This window comes from Lycium barbarum, chromosome 5 (genome assembly GCF_019175385.1).
Source record: "Lycium barbarum isolate Lr01 chromosome 5, ASM1917538v2, whole genome shotgun sequence".
Taxonomy (NCBI): domain Eukaryota; kingdom Viridiplantae; phylum Streptophyta; class Magnoliopsida; order Solanales; family Solanaceae; genus Lycium; species Lycium barbarum.
In genome coordinates, this window is record NC_083341.1 from 91,368,456 (window position 1) to 91,383,629 (window position 15,174).

At 37.7% G+C, this 15,174-nt stretch overlaps 1 protein-coding gene across 3 annotated transcripts in view; it reads left to right on the top strand.

Annotated features, from left to right (window-relative positions):
• Window positions 1–14,151, top strand: part of LOC132641059 (uncharacterized) — a 28,288-nt gene extending 14,137 nt beyond the window's left edge. For 2 of the 3 annotated variants that reach the window (XM_060357933.1, XM_060357935.1), the window contains exons 3-22: window positions 1,438–1,646; window positions 2,557–2,676; window positions 2,831–2,959; window positions 3,050–3,175; window positions 6,454–6,509; window positions 6,589–6,688; window positions 6,831–6,948; window positions 7,128–7,337; window positions 7,733–8,060; window positions 8,755–8,848; window positions 9,363–9,471; window positions 9,777–10,048; window positions 10,180–10,307; window positions 10,780–11,014; window positions 11,749–11,937; window positions 12,085–12,371; window positions 12,465–12,648; window positions 12,720–12,962; window positions 13,604–13,692; window positions 13,785–14,151. In XM_060357933.1, coding sequence (XP_060213916.1) covers window positions 1,438–1,646; window positions 2,557–2,676; window positions 2,831–2,959; window positions 3,050–3,175; window positions 6,454–6,509; window positions 6,589–6,688; window positions 6,831–6,948; window positions 7,128–7,337; window positions 7,733–8,060; window positions 8,755–8,848; window positions 9,363–9,471; window positions 9,777–10,048; window positions 10,180–10,307; window positions 10,780–11,014; window positions 11,749–11,937; window positions 12,085–12,371; window positions 12,465–12,648; window positions 12,720–12,962; window positions 13,604–13,692; window positions 13,785–13,932 — 3,374 coding nt within the window. In that variant the 3' untranslated portion in view covers window positions 13,933–14,151. The remainder of the gene's footprint in view (window positions 1–1,437; window positions 1,647–2,556; window positions 2,677–2,830; window positions 2,960–3,049; window positions 3,176–6,453; window positions 6,510–6,588; window positions 6,689–6,830; window positions 6,949–7,127; window positions 7,338–7,732; window positions 8,061–8,754; window positions 8,849–9,362; window positions 9,472–9,776; window positions 10,049–10,179; window positions 10,308–10,779; window positions 11,015–11,748; window positions 11,938–12,084; window positions 12,372–12,464; window positions 12,649–12,719; window positions 12,963–13,603; window positions 13,693–13,784) is intronic. The other variant, XM_060357934.1, reaches the window with a different exon arrangement.
• The last annotated feature ends 1,023 nt before the right edge of the window (window positions 14,152–15,174 follow it).

The window sequence follows — 15,174 nt, forward strand, 5'->3', positions numbered from 1 at the left end:
TTACTCAGCTGGACAAAATAAGAAGAAGGTTTTTTTGCGAGGGTAATAGTTCTCTAACATATCATTTGCCGAAATGGTAAAGGATTATTTTGCCCAAGGAAAGGGGAGGTATGGGGATCAAGGACTTAACACTGCACAATAAAAATTTATTGATGAAGTCGCTGTGGAGAGATAGTAACGAGCAGGATGCCTTGTGGAGGAGAGTAGTGCAGATAAAGCATGGAGCAGAGGGTTATTGTCACACTAAAATAACAGCAGTCCCACATGGTGGGGGTCTTTGGAAACATATAAGCAAGCTATGGGATGAGTTCAGTGGCAAAGTGAAAATACAGGTAGGTAATTAGGTAATGGGGAAAGTACCTTATTTTGGCTAGACAGATGGAATTGCAACAGGGTTTTGAAAGAAGAATTTCAGGTAGTGACTGGTTTTGTTAATGATTCTAGAGCCCCATAAAGCAGCTCCGGAGAATAACTCCTGGAACATTAGTTTCAGCAGAGAATGCCATGGACAATGCCATGACTGGGTAATTGAAGAGATGTTGAAATTTATGGCCAAAATTCAAGACATTCAGGTGCAACAGCAAGAAAAAGACAGACTGATATGGGGGTCAAAGGCCAAGGCAGATTCTCAGTCAAGGAGTTGAATGAGGAAATGGCTAGCAGAGGCAATATCATGGAAGATTACCAGATTGGCCTTGGAAGCTTATATGGAGAACCAAATCACCTACCAAGGTAGCATGGTGCGGCTGGTTGGCAGTTCAAGGACCCTACCTAACACAAGAAGCATAAAGAAGAGGAGAATGGTTTTGTGCAGCAGTTGTTACATGTGTAAAGAAGATAACCAGTGTACAGACCATTTATCTATACACTGTATAGTAGCCAGGAATATATGGGATCTGTTCAGAGTATTTTTTGTATAAGTTGGGCAATGTCTGGGATTCTGAAGGTTGTCATTTTGAATGGCCGCAGAGTTGGAAAATCCATCAGATGCATCATGAAGATGATACCTCAGTGTATTATTTGGAGCATATGGAATGAAAGAAGTCAGAGATGCTTTGAAGGAACTTCAACTCCCATACGCACACTAAAATCGAGATGCTTACTTAATCTTTTTGGTGTAACTCTTCTGATGTAATAGCTCATAAGATATTTTGGACTTTGTTAGCTCCTTGAGCAACTAGGAGAAGATATGCTATGTGGTAGTCTTGCTATAATTTTGTAATCAATTGCATCTACTGGATGTTGATTTCATGGAATTTTATTTAGCCTGATAAAAAAAATTGACAACTTTATCTTGGTTCTGCTCGACTTAAATTGATAATTTACTTTGTACATCACATCTGGAATTTTGTGGATCATGGAATCTTTGTTTCTCTATCCATGATGGCTGTAATTGAAGATGGGGTGTCAGCGCCTTTCCTTTTTGTTGTTTGACAGGGGGAAGAAGTTTTGGCTGTCCCACAAATGCAGGTGGTGCAGGGACATTCTATGATGCTGTTCCTCGAAGACTCATTGTTAACAATCACAACTTGTCAACAGATACTGATACACTTCTCTTCGAGTTTCCTAATCACCCTCTCTGGACAAACATTCATATTCAAGATCATGCACGAGCTACTGTTCCTCTACTTTGGAGTCGTATACAGGTCAATCATATCTTCTTCTTCTTCTTTTTTTTGACATGATAACAAGCTGTATTGATATCCAAAAGGGCCAGTGAAGGCCATAGTTACAAGGAAGCTTTATAAAAGCTACAGAAATTCAATTAGCAACTAAAGAGACTCTAGGAACTGTAATAGAGTCTGTATCATCTATATACTTTTCTGTACACCAAAAATGCAAAAGTCGAATACAAATAAGCTTTATCTTCTGGATAGGATTGCTTTGTTATCAAAACATCCTGAGTTCCTTTCCTTCCATATCTTTTCCTCTTGTGAATAAGTGCTTCTAATTACACCACAATTGGATGTTTTGCCTCTTATGTCAGAACGAATTTGGGATTTGACAGATCTCGAAGCAGTGGGTTGACAGCCCATTGACCATATCTATACTTTTTCTTCATTGAAAACTTTGCTAGAGTAACTTGAACATGTTTTAGCGTTGTTCTATTAGCCATTCCCTAAGGAAGCGATGTATATGTAAAAATCAATTGAATAAATTATTGGCTCTAAATGGAACTGTTAAATAGATAAAACCAAATAAAGACACCCAAAAGTGGGTTCATTTTTTCCCGCTGCAGTTTTTCAATCCCATTGGGTAGAATTGGTATGAATATCTAGAAGTAGAATAAACACTAGTGTCGCCATTTTCCTCTCCTTTTTGCATTTTCCTATAGCACTTGCTTTTGTTTTTCTTACTGCTTTTTCCTTTTATGCCTTTCATTGTCATGTTAGGCACATATCATGGTCCAGGAACAGAAGCCTAAGTTCATAATTTGAAAATTATGTCTGATATCTTAGTTTCTTGTTGGCTTCCTTCTACCTTATGTGAGTGTTAATCTTAAATGGTGGTGTTTGAAGTTGATATTCAGAAATTGATATGCTATTTGTCGTTTAGGTTCGAGGACAACTTAGCTTATCGCATGGTGCCATTTTGTCCTTTGGGCTTGTACATTATGCCTTATCAGAGTTTGAGTTGCTGGCTGAAGAGCTCTTGATGAGTGACTCAGTAATTAAGGCAAGTATGTTCTCTAGTGTTTTACTCTCTTCTTTCTATTCCAGTAAAAAAAGGAGGCACACCCTTCCTTTTTAATTGTTCTTTTTTATTTTTAATTTATCTCTGGAACATATTTGTTAGGTGTTATATTTAATAGTTTCTTACAAATTTCTAGATCTATGGGTCTTTGCGAATGTCTGTCAAAATCCAGTTGATGTTGAACTCAAAGATGCTTATAGATGGTGATGGTGATGCAATTGTTGCGACATCTTTACTTGAAGTGAGCAATTTAGTGGTGCTAAAGGTAACTCATTCTTTTACCTCTCTCTTATGGTTTTGGAGTTTTGGTTATATTTTCTCTGTTCATTACCCATCGAAACATATTGGGCTTTAGGGATCCTCTGTGATACAATCAAATGCAAATTTGGGAGTTCATGGACAAGGTTCACTAAACTTAACTGGGCCTGGAGATCTTATTGAAGCACAACATTTGGTTTTGTCCTTGTTCTACAGCATAAATGTAAGGCTCTTTGTCTACTTAATGCTTGCGCTTATTAAGTTCAACGTCTGCTTTTGTCTTCTTCTGCCAAACACAAGTTTATATTATCCTCATCTAAATCTTCTGAACCAGTATTCATTCAGATCTTGGTATTCAACTTGCTCTCAAACCAGCTGAATATCAGGATATTTTGCAACTTAATCGTTGAGTGTTCCATACCAATTGAATTGTTCTAGATAAAGAAATCATTGCAACTTTATTACCGTTCTAACAGTTAGTGAAACTATTTGTACCATACTAAGTAAGAAAAGCAATATTTATAATGTTCTTTGGCGGCTTGGAGCAGGGATTTAAGCTATTCTGCATCTTGAGTTGTCTTCTCACAAATTTCTGTTTCGATGATAAAAGAAACAAGTCCACTTATGCGAGATTCACAAGCTTAGGCAGTCTTCAAACCCTAATAAAGGAGGAGGGCTTCAAAAGATTACTATCCGTGTAAAAAGAGTACAACTTTGATGAATGATTGATAAAGAGTATTCATATAGCCGACTCTAACTAATTTGGGATTGAGAATTAGTTGACTGATTGATTCAGAGATGATAAGCAAAAGGGAAAATAGTCAAATGCCCCCTCAATGTATACTCGGATTAATTATGACGCACCCAACCTTTACGGGAGACCTATTACCCCCCTGACCTTAATTTTTTCTGTATTTTTGTACCCTTTTTGGGCTGACGTGGCAAAAAAAAAATAGATGACCAGTTGCACAAGGGAGAGTTTTGCACACTCTCCGCCACATCAGCGCCACGTCATTGCCACGTTGGAACTTTCTAAATTTTAATTTTATATTCTTTTCCTTTTTTTTTCATTTGATTTTTCTTTTATTAATTATATTTACACTAATTAACCTCTAATTAACCATTAAACCCTCCATTAATTTTATCTTCTTCATCACTAAACCCTTCTTCTTCTTCTTCTTCTTCATTTCAAGAAATCAATCAAAACCCATTTTCTTCCTCCGTTAACACACACATTCAATTTCATCATCAATCATAAAGATCTTATTTTCAAGAAATCAACCAACTCATTTTCTTCCTCCATTAACACACACACATTCAACCCATTTTCTTCCTCCATTAACACACATTCAATTTCATCATCAATCATAAAGAGCTTATTTTCAAGAAATCAACCAACCCATATTCTTCCTCCATTAACGCACACACATTGAACCCATTTTCTTCCTCCATTAACACACACATTCAATTTCATCATCAATCATAAAGAGCTTATTTTCAAGAAATCAACCAACCCATTTTCTTCCTCCATTAACACACACACATTCAATTTCACCATCAATCATGCATATCTTTTCAAGAAATCAACCTATTTGGGGGCTACTTCTTCTCTTTTCTTAAAAAACACCAACTTCCGGCGGCGATGGTGGGGCAGTGGCCGCTCGTCGGTGGTGGCGGTGGCGCGGGAGGGAGAGAAGGAGGCGAAGGAAAGGGGGAGGGGTCATTGGCGCAGTGGTGCAGTGGAGGGAAGGAGATGAAGGAAGGGGGGTCGTTGGGGCAGTGGCCGCTCGTCGGCGATGAAGTCCGGCGGCGGCGGCTTAGATAGAAAAAAAAGGAAAAAATAATTAAAAATACATATATTTATGAAAAGATATATTAAAAATAAAATTTTAAGACTTGTTTAATAAAATTTAGAAAGTTCCAACGTGGCAATGACGTGGCTCCGATGTGGCGGAGAGTGTGCAACACTCTCCCTTGTGCAACTGGTCGTCTAATTTTTTTTGTGCCACGTCAGCCGAAAAAGGGTACAAAAATACAGAAAAAATAAGGCCAGGAGGGTAATAGGTCGTCCGCAAAGGTTGGGTGCGTCATAATTAATCCGAGTATACGTTGAGGGGGCATTTGACTATTTTCCCATAAGAAAAACATATGTAAAAAAGGTCATTCTGTGATTAAAAATTGGTGGGAGGATTATAGAAGAATAAAATTGATAGTACTTGTACATATCTATAGTTAAGATTTTCTTAAATTATATAAGTTCCAGTAGCAGAGAGAAAAGTCTGTAGCAAACTAATCTTAGAATCTTACATCATTTCTCTTTTGTTACTCATCAAGATATTTCGAGTTGATCAAAAAATGCCTTTCATCCTGATATCTTGTCTACATAATTCATGTTATTCCATGGAATTAGTTGAGGTTCGCACAGGCGGGCCAGACGCCACGGTTATCAAAAATATGTATATAGTCATTACCAAGCTTTAAAGTTTTGTAGTCGTGTTACTATAATGGTGATAAGAAGATGACTTTCTATTTAATAATTCTATTGATGCTATTAAGTCCCACATGGTTGAGGAATGAGTTGTGGTCTCCTTATATGGTCCTGGACAATCCTACCCTCATGAGCTAGCTTTCGGGGTTGAGTTAGGCCAAAGGCCCATCTTTTCACATGGTATCAAAGCTAGACCATTGATCCCTATTGTTGTGTTTCTCAATGTTAGTTCCCCTTGTTATGTTATCCAAGCTCTAGATGTTCAGTCCTGGCAGAGAAGTGTTAAGTCCCACGTTGGTTGAAGACGGTGTTTTTGAAAGTGAAGTGGAAAAAAGCGACTAATGGAAAAAAGAGACTAAGGGTTCTCTTCTCGCTTCATTAAAGTGAAGCACAATTTTAAGAGTATAAAAAATGAACATAACACAAATAAATAAAATAATTAAATCAACAAGAACTCAAATAATTTTTTTCTATTTAGCAAATCTTTCAATTTGAAAAGTAAAGAGCTTTATGTTTGGGATGGTACTACCATATGTTATGTGAGGTTTGAGTTGAAGCAGCAGCATAGGCATCATCTTATTTTTTTCTCTCTCTGGAATATAAATATCTATTATTTATGAGAAGATAGAATTTTGATAATTATAAGTAGGAATATAAGTACCTGTTAAGGCTAAAAGTCTAAAACATAAAGCACTTTCAATGATGTAGTTGGGAAGGGACATAAATTCTACCTTTGTGGGGGGCTGTGTCTTATTGTTCTATCAGGCAGCCACTTTGTACTCTGTTTTGTCTTGATCTTCTAGTTTCAGACATTGTGTAAAGGGCTTATGTCTTCACATGAACTCAGGTTTTTAGATTTGTAAGGTAAGTCTGAGATTCTTTGCCTTAATTTTTTGTCTTTGGCTGATGCTAATTTTGAGTTTTCTTCTCTCATGAAACTTGAAATCCTAATACAGCATAAGTAATTATCTGTGAGTGTGCTAATGACAGTATTTCTCTGTTAATGTGTGAAGGTTGGTCCTGGGTCTGTTTTGCGTGGTCCCCTTGAAAATGCAGGTGTTAATCACACGTAAGGCACAACTATCTGCAGCTAGTTCTTTTTGCTGGACTTGTTATTGTTTTCAGCAATATATTATTCCCAATTGCAGGAAAACAAGACTTTATTGTGGACATGCGGATTGCCCAATTGAATTGATGTATCCCCCCGAGGACTGCAACGTGAATAGCTCACTCTCTTTTACTCTTCAGGTATTTGTGCTAATCAAATTCATCACTCAAGGGTGATATCTTTCATCTTTGTGCCTATTTCTGTTTTAAGTAGCATTTGGCTTTGACTACTGTTCTGTATTCCAGATGATTTGAACAAAATTGATCTGCTCCATTTATGTAGGTCTGTCGTGTTGAACATGTTTTGGTTGAGGGCTTCTTAGAAGGGTCTGTTGTTCATTTCCATTTGGTTAGAACAGTTATTGTAAAATCTACCGGATCAATAAGTGCCTCTGCTCTAGGTATGCTTTTCTCCTTCTCCTTTCGTTGGTTGTTATCTTTGCCCTTGTAAGCATGTTGCTTTTGAATAAGAAAATCTTTTGGTATGTAACTGGAGCTTATAAGAACACAATTTTCTATCAATTACCTTTATACTCTTATAGTTCAGATCCAGAGCTAAATGATGCTTATTTATATGAAGGTTGCACCGGAGGGTTGGGCAGTGGTGTGCTATTACCCAACGGCCTAAGCAGTGGTGCCGGACATGGTGGAAGGGGCGGCGATGCGTATTATAACGGGAGCTATATAAGGGGTGGTATTTCATATGGTAATGAAGGTTTGCCTTGTGAACTTGGTAGCGGAAGCGGAAACCATAGTTTTCCTAGTTCAACTGCTGGCGGTGGCATAATTGGTAAGCGTTTAGATTTCTTACATTAATCTCTTTGTTTTTTTTTTTTTGCTTAAGTTATCCTCTGTTTTTATGGACTGCTGAGAAAGCCTACTCCAATGAGCTAATGAATTCCTTGAGAACAGATGCTTGTTGCAGTTGACATTAAAGGGCAAGCCTACTTATAAACAAATCTTGTAGTTGAGGAACGGTCAAAATATCAATTATTTTTAATAACTAACTGATTTATTCTTGTTTATTTGCTGTGAAATGTGGTTCCATCTGTTCTTCAATTCAGTGCTCATATTACTCACCACTTTTTCTTGATAATCCTTGCATAATGAACATTGCCTCCTTAGAAACTTGCTTTAAATACAATGGGTAGAGAGTAATTGTTTACGATATCTCTCTTGAAACAGTTTTGGGTTCATTGGAGCATTCATTGACAAGGTTGTCTGTCTATGGTTCAATACAAGCCAATGGAGAAAGCTTTGGCAAGTATAGAACAGAGAAAGATAGTAGGATTCGTTCAGACATAGGTCCTGGTGGTGGATCTGGTGGAACAATTCTTCTATTTGTTCAGTCTTTGGTTCTTGGTGATTCTTCTACTATATCAACTATGGGAGGGCATGGTAGTCCTAATAGTGGTGGTGGCGGTGGCGGAAGGATTCACTTTCATTGGTCGGATATTTCTGTTGGAGATGAATACCTGCCTATAACAAGTGCAAAAGGCACGATCGATGTCGGGTTCGTATCTAATCTAGTGTACATACTCATTATGTAACTTGAATTTACTTGCTTAGTAGTTTTGTTTTGTGAAACATTAAGTAACAAAGATAAGTATTGTAGTAGCTAATATTGAGTATTTTCTTTGGACCTGTAACCTTGATTCTTTCAGGCTGTGACCTAGGCATTTGAAGGATGAAACCAAAGATATGTACAAAGTTGAATTGTTTCCACCAACCTGTGAACAAGGGATTAATTATAGGGCAGTAACATGTGAAAGGACAGCTATAGCTAGTCTTAACTTTACACTGTTTCTCTGCGTTGTATGGAGCACATTTCTCATAAGGTATAACAAAGGAAAACAGCACATTTAGTTTGCATGATCTTTATTAATCCAGACAATGAGCATCTTAACAGTGTAAGACTGCTTTTCTTGACTGTAAATGGGAGGAGTTTCAATCATGTTGGCTCTTATTCAAAGAACAGACCGGGATCCAGCTTCTATAACATGAACTTTTGTTGTCTATGTGATGTTCAGTAGATCAGGCGCCTAAACTTGTGGATCGGTGTTACTTGTTGAGTTGTCAAGGCTAGATAGTTATTTCTTCTATTGCTACGTTGGTTGTGCTTAAAATTTGCATTCTTGTACTACTAGTGACACTCGTCTATTTAATTCCAATCCTTATTGGATATCATTCTGATAATGGAAACGCAGGGGAGGAACTGGTAGAGGTCTGGGGCGAGATGGAGAAAATGGGACTCTTAGTGGCAAACCTTGCCCAAAGGGGCTCTATGGGATATTCTGTCAGGTAACATGCAATTTCTACTTACGATTGTAATTACTTGAAAAAGTTTTGGGGTCTGAAGAATTCGATGCTCGTCTTAAAAAAGCGATAGACAACCATATGCATAGGGATTGCACTTTGTGGACCAAAATGGCCTGTGCTCATGTTTTATCAATTTCTAGGTCTAAAAGCTTTTATTGTTCATACTTTGACTTCTTCGACATGTTTAAAAACCTCACGTCAGAGTTAATTTTACTGCAATCTTATCTGTCAGTTAGCCGATGAGAAATTTTATGCATGTTATCACTACTTGCATTTTGTCTAAGCTTGTCGCACATCAGAAGTTTTTATCACACTTACACTTTTTTTACTTCTCAATTCTCTCTCTCGCTGGGGTTTAGTGTTGACTCTTGTCAGCTCATTCAGTGTGTGCTGTCCATGATATTTGGATAATCCTTTAATTTGTATCTTAAGAACTTGGAATCTATGTTTAACCTTATAATTTTCCGTGTTTAAATATGTGGATGAAATAATGCAGGAATGCCCTATTGGTACTTATAAGAATGTAAGTGGATCTGATCGATCCCTGTGTGCTAAATGTCCATCTCATGAGCTTCCTCATCGGGCTGTATATATTGCTATACGAGGTACATTCAGTCTTTATTTTATGGTTCACTGGTGATCTCTTCCTGCAGTTGTGGCAACTTATTAGTTTTCAGTGTTCAGTACTGACATTCCTTACTGGTAGATTTTTCTCGGGAATCTAACTGATTCATGATTGAGGATTTGTTGATTGATAGATGTGCATGCATTGGTAGAAGAATTCGTGAAATAAGATTGTTCTAATTGAATAATAATGTTACTCTAGAATATGATTTGTAAAACTTTAAAAGTTTTCTCAATCAATGATTTTATTGTCTAAACTTTTTGGGGTGGCGCTTTAATGCTGCAGGTGGTGTCACTGATACTCAATGTCCGTACAAGTGTGTTTCTGATAGATATCACATGCCACGCTGTTATACAGCACTTGAGGAGTTGATTTACACCTTTGGTGGACCATGGTTATTTGGTTGTCTTCTTTTCAGTCTCCTCATCCTTCTAGCTCTAGTTCTTAGTGTGGCTCGGATAAAATTTGTGAGTGCCGATGAATTGCCTGGTCCAGTGGCAGCACGTCGTGGATCTCCAATTGATCGTTCATTCCCTTTTCTAGAGTCGTTAAATGAGGTCCTCAGATCCACCTTCTATATTTCTATCATTTCTTTTTTCAGCTACCGTTCAACCAAGATTTACGCGTGGAATATTAGAAATGTCCTCTTGATGGGTATTCTGATTCTAATATAAGTGTGTTATTTTAGGTGCTGGAGACAAGTAGAACTGAAGAATCGCAAACACATGTGCATAGAATGTACCTTTTGGGGAATAACACTTTTAGTGAACCTTGGCATCTTCCTCATTCTCCTCCTAGAGCAGTAACGGAAATTGTGTATGTTCTCTCTTATCTGCTATTAACTAAAGGTTTGCTTATGCATTTCATGCAGGAATACTCAAACTTGTTCGTCATTAATATTAGTGGGTTAAGAACCTATTTGCAGGCATTTATATGTTAATGTTTGTGTTGGTAATTTCTTTTTCAATAACTGCGGTGTCCAAGCCAACTCGCGGACACCTCAAGTAATTCCACGGGGTACCTGCTACCCCCCCCCCCCCCCCCCCCCCCCCCAAAAAAAAAAAAAAACCGGTACAGTGTAACTCTGTCCACCAGGGCTTGGCAGATGGCAAGAAACCACCTAGTATTTTTGTCTCCGCTTGGATTTGAACCTGAAACCTCATGATTCTCAATCCACTTTAATAACCACTAGGCCACACCCTTGGGTTCTGTGTTTGTAGTTTTTATCCAAATGCTCTTGAGAATTTTGTAACATTCAATGACATTATTGAATTGTTAAACATATCAGATATGAAGACGCATTCAACAGATTTGTGGATGAGATAAATGATTTGGCTTCGTATCAGTGGTGGGAAGGGTCAGTGTATGGCATACTTTGCACTTTTACATACCCACTTGCATGGTCATGGCTGCAATGGCGCCGGAAGAAGAAAATGCAGCAACTGCGTGAATTTGTGCGTTCCGAATATGATCACGCTTGTTTGCGCTCTTGTCGTTCACGTGCACTCTATGAAGGGCTCAAGGTCCATCTTATCAACCTTTCACCAAGCTATCATTCCCTCAAAAATTGTCCAACCTTGTCAAATAATCTGGAATTCGGTTAGAAAATGCTATTAAATGGATGTAGTAATACTGTAATAAAGTTCCTAAATGCCAAGCGAGATATTTTTGTATGACATCCATGCAGCTTAATTGTCTCCGTGATATATGTTGCATGGGCACAAATGTCTGACCAAAAAGAAAATATGTTTTTAAATATAGAAACTTTAGCAAAGTTCATATAGCCAACCCCAACTTGACGGGGATTGAGACGTACTAGTTTTGTTGTAAGAAAATGCTTCTTTGTATTAAATTATTACAACTCTACTACCGTGTACGTGAGACACTCTTATCTGCATCTAGCTTGGCAGTTGATGGTAGATTTGCTTCTGGATAGCTTCACTTGAATGCCTGAATAATAGAACTGAAAGTCAGTAAGTTGAGTTTCTGGATGTGATTTATTTTCACCTGAACTCCATCAACCTTTAGAGACATGCTTGTGGCATGTGTTTAGCTTGTCTATGAAGCATGAACACATAGTTGCAGTTTGTGAGTTGTAAAGATTATGTCCAACTTGGAAGAAATTACAGCATATAGGATTTAGTCTGGTGCTGTTGGTTAGACTTGATATTAGGTGTAACATTTTGATTCCATTTTTCGATTCATTCTCATGGATGTTTACCACCATCTGCGTTGATCATTATCAATTCTAGTGTAGGTAACTGCAACTTCAGATCTGATGCTTGCATATGTGGATTTTTTCCTTGGGGGAGATGAGAAAAGGGATGACCTGCCTCCTCCTCTACATCAGAGGTTACCAATGTCTATACTTTTTGGAGGAGATGGATCTTACATGGCTCCTTTCTCTCTTCAAAGTGACAATATCCTGACCAGCCTCATGAGTCAGGTTTGTATTTATTGCTATGTAAGATGACTGCCCATTCAAGATTTTGTGGGTAGATCATTTCTTTTAGCACTTCTGTTTCTCCTTCCATTTCATTAGATAAATTTGAAAGATGTTATTGTTCTTCTTTTTATATCCCTCCCATTGCAGTCAGTGCCACCTACAATTTGGTATAGATTAGTTGCTGGTCTAAATGCGCAACTTCGTTTAGTTCGGCGCGGGCATCTGAGGGCCAATTTTCGTCCAGTTATTAGCTGGCTTGAGACCCATGCAAATCCATCTTTACGTGCCCATGGCATACGTGTTTATCTTACTCACTCTCAACCTTCAGCCGGTGGTTATGACCAATTTGGACTACTTGTATGCTCCGTTGAAAATGAACCAGTGATGCCGTCTGAAAGCCAGAACAGATCTTTATTGCTCGAGAAGCAGCCACGGTAATGATTCGCATGATTCAGTTTTTTGCTTCCGTCTATCGTATTTGCTTCCGTCTATCGTATAGTTCCTTGATTCTCTTTCTTTGGATGCAGTACGCCTGCTAATCGTTGGAGAAAGGCATTTGATCTTGTTAGAGTCAATGAACATGCAGCAATGCAGAAAAGAATACCTGGAGAAATTTTAAATGACAAAAACCTACAGGCTCTTAAAGACCAATTGACTCTATGCTATCCCTTCTATTACATAATTCGTAACACAAGACCAGTTGGCCATCAGGTATGTTTGATCTCAGCTGCTTTTGCTCTTGTTCTTTCTCGATCACTAATGTTTGTTCTATATTCTTGCAGGATGTTATTGGTTTGGTCATCTCAATACTCCTATTAGGAGATTTTAGTCTAGTCTTGCTCACATTGCTACAGCTCTATTCAATCTCAATGCTAGATGTGTTTTTCTTTTTGTCTATTCTTCCTCTTGGTATACTTCTTCCATTTCCAGCTGGAATCAATGCTTTATTTAGTCACGGGCCTACACGATCAGCGGGGCCTGCCCGTGTCTATGCTCTGTGGAATATCATTTCAACAATTAATGTTGTAAGTACTAAGTAGCCAGCGACTCTATGCACGTTTTTTGCTTTTTACCCGTATCGCCGATAAGATGACAAATTGCTCCTTGTTCTTTAGATTCTATGCCTCGTGTTCCATACCCTTTTGCCTAGATTTCCTCGATAAATAATTGATGATCCATGCTACAGCTATGCCTTCATATGCTTGGTATTTGCTTATAATAGGAAAGCAACGTGTTTTAACCTTTCCTGGTTCCATCACCCTCTCCTTTTTTTTACTTCCAAATGAATAGCAAAGTAAATGAAGAATTTCTTTCATCAAACTTCCAGTATAAAAGTGTGAACCCTATGCCTTATGTTCAGCTCTATTGCTGAAGTTCTGAATGAAGTTTGATATTATCCATTTTAAGAGTTCAAGGAGCATCCATATCAAGTAGTAGTTAAAGATATAATCTTGAACCTGTTGGTCATGTGAACAACATTAGACCCTATAATCATAGCTCGGGATGAGTCTAATAGGCATCATTATACTAAGAAAGCTTCGAAATATACCTTCTCATTGTTGATTCAATTGTACGGCTTGATGAGCTTGCTTAATAATGATAGTTCTCACTGGCTATGATATTTCATATTCTGATCGGTTCTTTCTTCTCGAAACATCTGCAACAGGTAGTAGCTTTCATCTGTGGATTTGTTCATTTTCATAGCCAATCCTCCACGAAAAGACATCTGAACTTTCAGTCCTGGAATTTTAGCATGTAAGGATCTTGAGGCAATGGCCAGTAAGTTACATTGTATCTTGTGGTTGACGTTATTAATGTTGTGACATGGGAACGCTTTATGGGTGCAGGGACGATAGTGGTTGGTGGATGCTGCCTACTGGACTTCTCCTATTTAAAACAGCTCAAGCAAGTCTTATAAATTATCATGTAGCCAATCTTGAGATTCAAGATCGCACACTGTACAGTAATGATCCTGATGTTTTCTGGAGGTCATAAAAGAAAACATCTTCCCTTTGTCATTCTTTTATTGGTTATATTCATTGTCTATATTTTTGTAGATAGAGGTCAACTGTGTATAGGATAATACGAGGGTTTTCGTGCAATGTGAGAAACCATGTTACGACTCTTGTGAAGGAGTAACTTGAACAAAGTCCTTCAACGGTGCAGAAACTTTTCCAAATGCGTATACTTGGATTACTATTCTTCTTATTGGAACTTTGTGTACTGCATTTGTGACTTGAAGCCTGCTCTAGTATTGTAAAAATTTGACCCTGTGCCTTGTCTTTAGTAGCAACTACTTGCTCCCACAAGTCGAGTTAAATCTCATGCGTTTAGTTTCTTGCTGGAGTCGGGAGCCTCTAGATCTTTGTTTTTTTCTTTTTTCCCCAGAGCTAGGCGAGAAGCAGGAAATATCCGAGGATATGAAATTTCTTGCCCTCTTATAATTTGAATAGGCTTTTGCAGATCTCTTATATTTCTCAGATCTCTTATGTGTAAAAAATGATGGAAAGATCACAGATGCCCCCTCAAATAAAAAAATTACTTGCTCATACCCCTATTATTTTCATGCCTCCAGAAAAAATTAAAAATATTTACCCGTTATGTTCCTCAGTTATGATATCAATATGGTATATAAATTTATTGAGATGATATCATGAAAAATGTTTCAGTTCTTCTTTTAGTCCTCCATGATACCATCATGGTATATAATGAGATGGCATCATGGAAGATGTTTTCGTCCTTTTCTTAGTTCCTCGTGATACCATCATGGTATATAAATATACCGAGATGGTATTATGAATGATCATGTTCATTTATTAAAAATGATACACTTTTTTCGAAAAAAAACTTCTATGATACCATTATCTTATATATATATCGTGATGGTATCATGAAGGATTGCTTCAGTTCTTTAATGAGATATTCCTTTGGACCATGATGCCATCATGATATATAAATATACTGAGATGGTATCATGAAGGGTTGTTTCAGTCCTTCTCTTAGTTCTCCATGATATCATCGCGATATATAAATATATTGTGATGGTATCACGTAGAGGAAGTGGTTTGGTCGAGGGCTATGCCAGGTAATTATTTTCAGCCGTTGGGGGTAGAAGCGAAAATAGTTTGGGAGAGGGTATGGGCGGGTAAATATTTTGTATTTTGAGGGCAATTAGTGATGTTTTTTCTAAAAAATGAAGATCTCTTGTAAAAAGGTCATAAAACTAAATATTTTGTA